At 49.1% G+C, this 10,123-nt stretch overlaps 1 protein-coding gene across 1 annotated transcript in view; it reads right to left on the reverse strand.

The window, feature by feature from the left end:
* yipf4 (Yip1 domain family member 4) overlaps positions 1-10,083 on the reverse strand; it is a 16,613-nt gene extending 6,530 nt beyond the window's left edge. Inside the window, exons 1-3 of the mRNA XM_031901280.1 lie at positions 9,879-10,083; positions 3,328-3,481; positions 2,747-2,918 (exon numbers count right to left, since the gene is read on the reverse strand). Of these exons, the coding sequence (XP_031757140.1) occupies positions 2,747-2,918; positions 3,328-3,481; positions 9,879-9,966 (414 nt within the window). The 5' untranslated portion in view covers positions 9,967-10,083. The remainder of the gene's footprint in view (positions 1-2,746; positions 2,919-3,327; positions 3,482-9,878) is intronic.
* Between the last annotated feature and the right edge of the window lie 40 nt (positions 10,084-10,123).

Genomic DNA, 10,123 nt, shown 5'->3' on the forward strand with positions numbered 1-10,123 from the left:
GACCCATGGTACCGCAGCAGAACCAATACAAGGAAAGCCCAGACCCATTGGTACAGGGGTACTTACTCAGAACCAATACAAGGAAACCCACGCCATTGGTACCGCAGCTTAGGGGTACTTACTCAGAACCAATACAAGGAAAGCCCAGACCCACTGGTACCGCAGCTTAGGGGTACTTACTCAGAACCAATACAAGGAAAGCCCAGACCCACTGGTACCGCAGCTTAGGGTACTTACTCAGAACCAATACAGGAAGCCCAGACCCACTGTACCCGCAGCTTAGGGGTACTTACTCAGAACTGCCTATACAAGGAAAGCCCAGACCCACTGGTACCACAGCTTAGGGGTACTTACTCAGAACCAATACAAGGAAAGCCCAGACCCACTGGTACCGCAGCTTAGGGGTACTTACTCAGAACTGCCTATACAAGGAAAGCCCAGACCCACTGGTACCGCAGCTTAGGGGTACTTACTCAGAACTGCCTATACAAGGAAAGCCCAGACCCACTGGTACCGCAGCTTAGGGGTACTTACTCAGAACCAATACAAGGAAAGCCCAGACCCACTTGTACCGCAGCTTAGGGGTACTTACTCAGAACTGCCTATACAAGGAAAGCCCAGACCACTGGTACCGCAGCTTAGGGGTACTTACTCGGAACTGCCTATACAAGGAAAGCCCAGACCCACTGGTACCGTTGCTTAGGGGTATTACTCAGAACTGCCTATACAAGGAAAGCCCAGACCCACTGGTACCGCAGCTTAGGGGTACTTACTCGGAACTGCCTATAAAAGGAAAGCCCAGACCCATTGGTACCGCAGCTTACGGGGTACTTACTCAGAACCAATACAAGGAAAGCCCAGACCCATTGGTACCGCAGCTTAGGGGTACTTACTCAGAACCAATACAAGGAAAGCCCAGACCCACTGGTACCGCAGCTTAGGGGTACTTACTCAGAACCAATACAAGGAAAGCCCAGACCCACTGGTACCGCAGCTTAGGGGTACTTACTCAGAACCAATACAAGGAAAGCCCAGACCCACTGGTACCGCAGCTTAGGGGTATTACTCAGAACCAATACAAGGAAAGCCCAGACCCACTGGTACCGCAGCTTAGGGGTACTTACTCAGAACCAATACAAGGAAAGCCCAGACCCACTGGTACCGCAGCTTAGGGGTACTTACTCAGAACTGCCTATACAAGGAAAGCCCAGACCCACTGGTACCGCAGCTTAGGTACTTACTCGGAACTGCCTATACAAGGAAAGCCCAGACCCACTGGTACCGCAGCTTAGGGGTACTTACTCAGAACCAATACAAGGAAAGCCCAGACCCACTGTACACCGCAGCTTAGGGTACTTACTCAGAACTGCCTATACAAGGAAAGCCCAGACCCACTGGTAACCGCAGCTTAGGGTACTTACTCGGAACTGCCTATACAAGGAAAGCCCAGCCCACTGTACCGCAGCTTAGGGTACTTACTCAGAACCAATACAAGGAAAGCCCAGACCCACTGGTACCGCAGCTTAGGGGTACTTACTCAGAACGCCTATACAAGGAAAGCCCAGACCCACTGGTACCGCACTTAGGGGTACTTACTCAGAACCAATACAAGGAAAGCCCAGGACCCACTGTACCGCAGCTTAGGGGTACTTACTCAGAACTGCCTATACAAGGAAAGCCCAGACCCACTGGTACCGCAGCTTAGGGGTACTTACTCAGAACTGCCTATACAAGGAAAGCCCAGACCCACTGGTACCGCAGCTTAGGGGTACTTACTCAGAACTGCCTATACAAGGAAAGCCCAGACCCACTGGTACCGCAGCTTAGGGGTACTTACTCAGAACTGCCTATACAAGGAAAGCCCAGACCCACTGGTACCGCAGCTTAGGGGTACTTACTCAGAACCAATACAAGGAAAGCCCAGACCCACTGGTACCGCAGCTTAGGGGTACTTACTCAGAACTGCCTATACAAGGAAAGCCCAGACCCACTGGTACCGCAGCTTAGGGGTACTTACTCGGAACTGCCTATACAAGGAAAGCCCAGACCCACTGGACCGTTGCTTAGGGTACTTACTCAGAACTGCCTATACAAGGAAAGCCCAGACCCACTGGTACCGCAGCTTAGGGGTACTTACTCAGAACTGCCTATACAAGGAAAGCCCAGACCCACTGGTACCGCAGCTTAGGGGTACTTACTCGGAACTGCCTATACAAGGAAAGCCCAGACCCACTGGTACCGCAGCTTAGGGGTACTTACTCGGAACTGCCTATACAGGAAAGCCCAGACCCACTGGTACCGCAGCTTAGGGGTACTTACTCAGAACTGCCTATACAAGGAAAGCCCAGACCCACTGGTACCGCAGCTTAGGGGTACTTACTCGGAACTGCCTATACAAGGAAAGCCCAGACCCACTGGTACCGCAGCTTAGGGGTACTTACTCGGAACTGCCTATACAAGGAAAGCCCAGACCCACTGGTACCGCAGCTTAGGGGTACTTACTCAGAACTGCCTATACAAGGAAAGCCCAGACCCACTGGTACCGCAGCTTAGGGGTACTTACTCGGAACTGCCTATACAAGGAAAGCCCAGACCCACTGGTACCGCAGCTTAGGGGTACTTACTCAGAACTGCCTATACAAGGAAAGCCCAGACCCACTGGTACCGCAGCTTAGGGGTACTTACTCGGAACTGCCTATACAAGGAAAGCCCAGACCCACTGGTACCGCAGCTTAGGGGTACTTACTCGGAACTGCCCGTACAAGGAAATCATGGAGAAAAAGAGGACGACCGCTAAGGGCCCCCAGAAATCGGGGTTGTCCCGTACGACTTGTCTGTTGAACCCCAGGGACGGCATCGGCATCAGAACACAGCGGATTTTATAGTAAATGTCTTTTAGGTCTATGTCCAGTTCCTCCCTGTAACCGGCAGAATACGGAACCAATTAGGGGGTTTGGAATTCTAGCAGCTATCTGGTTGCTAGGGTCCAAATTACCTTAGTAACCAGGCAGTAGGTTGAATGAGAGACAGATATATGAATAGGAGAGGGGCTGAATAGAAAGATAATTAATAAAAAGTAACAATAACAATAAAACTGGAGCCTCACAGAGCAATAGGGTTTGGCTGCCGGGGTCAGTGACCCCCATTTGAAAGCTGCAAAGAGTTGGAAGAAGGCAGCAGCAAATAATTCAAAAACTATAATACCCAGTATACAGAGCGGGTACACGGGCAGCAGGCAGAGACTATAAGGACTGCATAATGTTCATATAAATGCTGAAGCCGGTGGGCCGCTGTCCCTTTAAGAAACAAGCCATGCGTGGTACCTACAAGAGGGGCTTATTGTCCTCGGGGTCGTTCTCCTCGACTTCCAGGAGCCAGCCGTACCCCCTCTGCCGCAGGAAGGTGGTGGCTGTGGGTTCCTTGGAGAAGTCGCCCCCAAGATTTAACTTGACATCGGGGGGCGCTATAGAGCCGCTCAGATCTAGGGGAGGGAATAGAAAGTGCAATTAAACCAAGATACCCCTGCGGGTTTATATTGCCCAACCCAGCAGGGCAGTATGTCCGTGCCAGGCTTCCCATGGGCGCTGCTCAGTCTCACATGTGCCCGAGGTGCCCGCAGGCGTCGCTCTGGGGTAGGAAATCCCAGTGAATTCTGGGTAAAACAGGAGCTTTGGGTTGAGCCCGGCACCAATAACCTGCACCTTCTGGGAGACAGAACCCTGGCACTAACCAAAACAAGCAGGTTGTGCCCACAAGTTCCGACACCCACGGGGCAACAGACTGCTAAAAGCTCTCCAAAGGTTAAAGGTTTAACCCCAAACAGATATCTGGTGTTTTTGGCCTATACAGTGGTGTGAAAAACTATTTGCCCCCTTCCTGATTTCTTATTCTTTTGCATGTTTGTCACACAAAATGTTTCTGATCATCAAACACATGTAACTATTAGTCAAAGATAACACAAGTAAACACAAAATGCAGTTTTTAAATGAGGGTTTTTATTATTTAGGGAGAAAAAAAATCCAAACCTACATGGCCCTGTGTGAAAAAGTAATTGCCCCCTGAACCTAATAACTGGTTGGGCCACCCTTAGCAGCAATAACTGCAATCAAGCGTTTGCGATAACTTGCAACGAGTCTTTTACAGCGCTCTGGAGGAATTTTGGCCCACTCATCTTTGCAGAATTGTTGTAATTCAGCTTTATTTGAGGGTTTTCTAGCATGAACCGCCTTTTTAAGGTCATGCCACAACATCTCAATAGGATTCAGGTCAGGACTTTGACTAGGCCACTCCAAAGTCTTCATTTTGTTTTTCTTCAGCCATTCAGAGGTGGATTTGCTGGTGTGTTTTGGGTCATTGTCCTGCTGCAGCACCCAAGATCGCTTCAGCTTGAGTTGACGAACAGATGGCCGGACATTCTCCTTCAGGATTTTTTGGTAGACAGTAGAATTCATGGTTCCATCTATCACAGCAAGCCTTCCAGGTCCTGAAGCAGCAAAACAACCCCAGCCCATCACACTACCACCACCATATTTTACTGTTGGTATGATGTTCTTTTTCTGAAATGCTGTGTTACTTTTACGCCAGATGTAACGGGACACGCACCTTCCAAAAAGTTCAACTTTTGTCTCGTCGGTCCACAAGGTATTTTCCCAAAAGTCTTGGCAATCATGGAGATGTTTTTTAGCAAAATTGAGACGAGCCTTAATGTTCTTTTTGCTTAAAAGTGGTTTGTGCCTTTTTTGCCCAGTGTCTTTCTTATGGTGGAGTCGTGAACACTGACCTTAATTGAGGCAAGTGAGGCCTGCAGTTCTTTAGATGTTGTCCTGGGGTCTTTTGTGGCCTCTCGGATGAGTTGTCTCTGCGCTCTTGGGGTAATTTTGGTCGGCCGGCCACTCCTGGGAAGGTTCACCACTGTTCCATGTTTTTGCCATTTGTGGATAATGGCTCTCACTGTGGTTCGCTGGAGTCCCAAAGCTTTAGAAATGGCTTTATAACCTTTACCAGACTGATAGATCTCAATTACTTTTGTTCTCATTTGTTCCTGAATTTCTTTGGATCTTGGCATGATGTCTAGCTTTTGAGGTGCTTTTGGGCTACTTCTCTGTGTCAGGTAGCTCCTATTTAAGTGATTTCTTGATTGAAACAGGTGTGGCAGTAATCAGGCCTGGGGGGGACTACACAAATTGATATTGAAATTGAAAATTGAAATTGATAAACCACAGTTAAGTTATTTTTTAACAAGGGGGGCAATCACTTTTTCACACAGGGCCATGTAGATTTGGAGTTTTTTTTCTCCCTTAATAACGTAAACCTTCATTTAAAAACTGCATTTTGTGTTCAATTATGTTATCTTTGACTAATAGTTAACGGTTTTTGATGAGCAGAAACATTTAAGTGTGACAAACATGCAAAAGAATAAGAAATCAGGAATGGGGCAAATAGTTTTTCACACCACTGTATACGGGCAGGGTAGCCCCAACATACTGACCCACAGGGAGGGGCACACAGACTGCAGCAACGGCAACATAGTGTCAGCTAACAACCCCCCCCCCCCAATCATATCAACAGACAGAACTGCCAGCTCACCTGCCCCTGCCCTGACTCCGCCTTCCTCACCTATATACACTGACACACCTGTATACACTCCCACATACACACACACCCCCCCCACATACACACCCCCCCCACATACAAACCCCCCCCCCACACATACACCCACCCCGCCCACATACACAAACCCCCCCCCACATACACACACCCCCCCCTCCCACATACACCCCCCCCCCACATACACCTCCCACACATACACACACACACCCCCCACACACATACACACACCCCCCCCCCACATACACACCCCCCCCCACATACATACACACAACACACACACACACCCCCCACATACACCCCCCCCCCACATACACCCCCCCCATACACACACCCCCCCCCCCATACACACACACACACCCCCCCATACACACACACACACCCCCCACATACACACACACCCCCCCCCACATACACACCCCCCACATACACACACACCCCCCACATACACACACACACACACCCCCCACATACACACACACACCCCCCCCACATACACACACACACCCCCCACATACACACACAGTGACAGTTACACATAACTATAAACCCAGTGAGAATGAGGGATGAATGGGTATTGGGGAGTTGTATCAGGAGTCAGAACCAGCAGTGCAGGGAAGGGAAAGGGACAGACACAGTGACAGTTACACATAACTATAAACCCAGTGAGAATGAGGGATGAATGGATATTGGGGAGTTGTATCAGGAGTCAGAACCAGCAGTGCAGGGAAGGGAAAGGGACAGACACAGTGACAGTTACACATAACTATAAACCCAGTGAGAATGAGGAATGAATGGGTATTGGGGAGTTGTATCAGGAGTCAGAACCAGCAGTGCAGGGAAGGGAAAGGGACAGACACAGTGACAGTTACACATAACTATAAACCCAGTGAGAATGAGGAATGAATGGGTATTGGGGAGTTGTATCAGGAGTCAGAACCAGCAGTGCAGGGAAGGGAAAGGGACAGACACAGTGACAGTTACACATAACTATAAACCCAGTGAGAATGAGGGATGAATGGATATTGGGGAGTTGTATCAGGAGTCAGAACCAGCAGTGCAGGGAAGGGAAAGGGACAGACACAGTGACAGTTACACATAACTATAAACCCAGTGAGAATGAGGAATGAATGGATATTGGGGAGTTGTATCAGGAGTCAGAACCAGCAGTGCAGGGAAGGGAAAGGGACAGACACAGTGACAGTTACACATAACTATAAACCCAGTGAGAATGAGGAATGAATGGATATTGGGGAGTTGTATCAGGAGTCAGAACCAGCAGTGCAGGGAAGGGAAAGGGACAGACACAGTGACAGTTACACATAACTATAAACCCAGTGAGAATGAGGAATGAATGGATATTGGGGAGTTGTATCAGGAGTCAGAACCAGCAGTGCAGGAAAGGGACAGACACAGTGACAGTTACACATAACTATAAACCCAGTGAGAATGAGGGATGAATGGATATTGGGGAGTTGTATCAGGAGTCAGAACCAGCAGTGCAGGGAAGGGAAAGGGACAGACACAGTGACAGTTACACATAACTATAAACCCAGTGAGAATGAGGGATGAATGGGTATTGGGGAGTTGTATCAGGAGTCAGAACCAGCAGTGCAGGGAAGGGAAAGGGACAGACACAGTGACAGTTACACATAACTATAAACCCAGTGAGAATGAGGAATGAATGGATATTGGGGAGTTGTATCAGGAGTCAGAACCAGCAGTGCAGGGAATGAGGGATGAATGGGTATTGGCTGTGGGCACATCAATGTGTTTGTGCTTTTCACATATAAATCATTCAGAACCAACTCAAGTGAATAAATACAAAGTCGCGGCGCATTAGTCTGAGACACTTTTGCATTTATCACCCCAATATTATTTAGCACCCAATGCTGGAGAATTGCAAAGGCTGCGTCTAAGACCAATTAATTTAGATGCTTGCAGCATGGCTACACATACATCAGTTCAGTCTGCAGCACGCATGTAAATTAACTGCTAATTAGCTATGCAGGGTGCTGATTCAACATGTGACCAGTATTACCCTAATTATGGGCCCAACTCACTGTACAGACTCATACGGGATTTACTGAGAAATTCTTAACTTATAGGAAGGGACCGGGAAGCAGTCCCAGTGATATTTCCAGAGGATACATTATCCCTTCTAATATCCTTATCATTTACAGTAGGGGGTACATTATCCCTTATAATACATGAGTGATACTCAGAGTTCCCTGTATAACTCAGCCTGCAGCCTTGTGCCTTTATATGGGGGGCACAGAACCCCTCAGTGACTGCTAATATCCTTATCATTTACAGTAGGGGGTACATTATCCCTTATAATACATGAGTGATACTCAGAGTTCCCTGTATAACTCAGCCTGCAGCCTTGTGCCTTTATATGGGGGGCACAGAACCCCTCAGTGACTGCTAATATCCTTATCATTTACAGTAGGGGGTACATTATCCCTTATAATACATGAGTGATACTCAGAGTTCCCTGTATAACTCAGCCTGCAGCCTTGTGCCTTTATATGGGGGGCACAGAACCCCTCAGTGACTGCTAATATCCTTATCATTTACAGTAGGGGGTACATTATCCCTTATAATACATGAGTGATACTCAGAGTTCCCTGTATAACTCAGCCTGCAGCCTTGTGCCTTTATATGGGCACAGAACCCCTCAGTGACTGCTAATATCCTTATCATTTACAGTAGGGGGTACATTATCCCTTATAATACATGAGTGATACTCAGAGTTCCCTGTATAACTCAGCCTGCAGCCTTGTGCCTTTATATGGGGGGCACAGAACCCCTCAGTGACTGCTAATATCCTTATCATTTACAGTAGGGGGTACATTATCCCTTATAATACATGAGTGATACTCAGAGTTCCCTGTATAACTCAGCCTGCAGCCTTGTGCCTTTATATGGGGGGCACAGAACCCCTCAGTGACTGCTAATATCCTTATCATTTACAGTAGGGGGTACATTATCCCTTATAATACATGAGTGATACTCAGAGTTCCCTGTATAACTCAGCCTGCAGCCTTGTGCCTTTATATGGGGGGCACAGAACCCCTCAGTGACTGCTAATATCCTTATCATTTACAGTAGGGGGTACATTATCCCTTATAATACATGAGTGATACCCATAGGGCAGTGCCGGTATAAGGGGACAGTGCCGGTATAAGGGTACAGTGCCGGTATAAGGGGACAGTGCCGGTATAAGGGGACAGTGCCGGTATAAGGGGACAGTGCCGGTATAAGGGGACAGTGCCGGTATAAGGGGACAGTGCCCGGTATAAGGGGACAGTGCCGGTATAAGGGGACAGTGCCGGTATAGGGTACAGTGCCGGTATAAGGGTACAGTGCCGGTATAAGGGACAGTGCCGGTATAAGGGTACAGTGCCGGTATAAGGGTACAGTGCCGGTATAAGGGTACAGTGCCGGTATAAGGGTACAGTGCCGGTATAAGGGTACAGTGCCGGTATAAGGGTACAGTGCCGGTATAAGGGGACAGTGCCGGTATAAGGGGACAGTGCCGGTATAAGGGTACAGTGCCGGTATAGGGGTACAGTGCGGTATAAGGTACAGTGCCGGTATAGGGTACAGTGCCGTATAAGGGTACAGTGCCGGTATAAGGGTACAGTGCCGGTATAGGGGTACAGTGCCGGTATAAGGGTACAGTGCCGGTATAAGGGGACAGTGCCGGTATAAGGGGACAGTGCCGGTATAAGGGTACAGTGCCGGTATAAGGGGACAGTGCCGGTATAAGGGGACAGTGCCGGTATAAGGGTACAGTGCCGGTATAGGGGTACAGTGCCGGTGCCGAGGGGTACAGTGCCGGTATAGGGGTACAGTGGGTATAACCCGGTATAAAGGGTACAGTGCCGGTATAAAGGGTACAGTGCCGGTATAAGGGTACAGTGTACCCGGTATAAGGGTACAGTGCCGGTATAAGGGTACAGTGCCGGTATAAGGGTACAGTGCCGGTATAAGGGTACAGTGCCGGTATAAGGGTACAGTGCCGGTATAAGGGTACAGTGCCGGTATAAGGGTACAGTGCCGGTATAAGGGGTACAGTGCCGGTATAAGGGTACAGTGCCGGTATAAGGGTACAGTGCCGGTATAAGGGTACAGTGCCGGTATAGGGGTACAGTGCCGGTATAAGGGTACAGTGCCGGTATAAGGGTACAGTGCCGGTATAAGGGTACAGTGCCGGTATAAGGGTACACTCGCTGTGGGTCGGTCCCAGAGCCCCAAGGCCTCACCTTCCGCCCCAGAGGAAGACACGAAGGTGAAGTCCCCGGGAGGGCTGTTGGAGTGCAGGGGACGCGCTGCGGGACCGGGGGGCTGCATCCTCCGCTTCTCCGTAACAGGGAAGACGACGAATGATGACGACTTGAGTGACGTATAATGTTGACGTCAAACCCTGAGTAGTGGCAGAGGAAACACTAGACAGGAATGACAGGAAGTGATGTGACCAATCAGCCCCTGGCGTTACCTTGGAGACTCT

Source organism: Xenopus tropicalis, chromosome 4 (genome assembly GCF_000004195.4).
Source record: "Xenopus tropicalis strain Nigerian chromosome 4, UCB_Xtro_10.0, whole genome shotgun sequence".
Taxonomy (NCBI): domain Eukaryota; kingdom Metazoa; phylum Chordata; class Amphibia; order Anura; family Pipidae; genus Xenopus; species Xenopus tropicalis.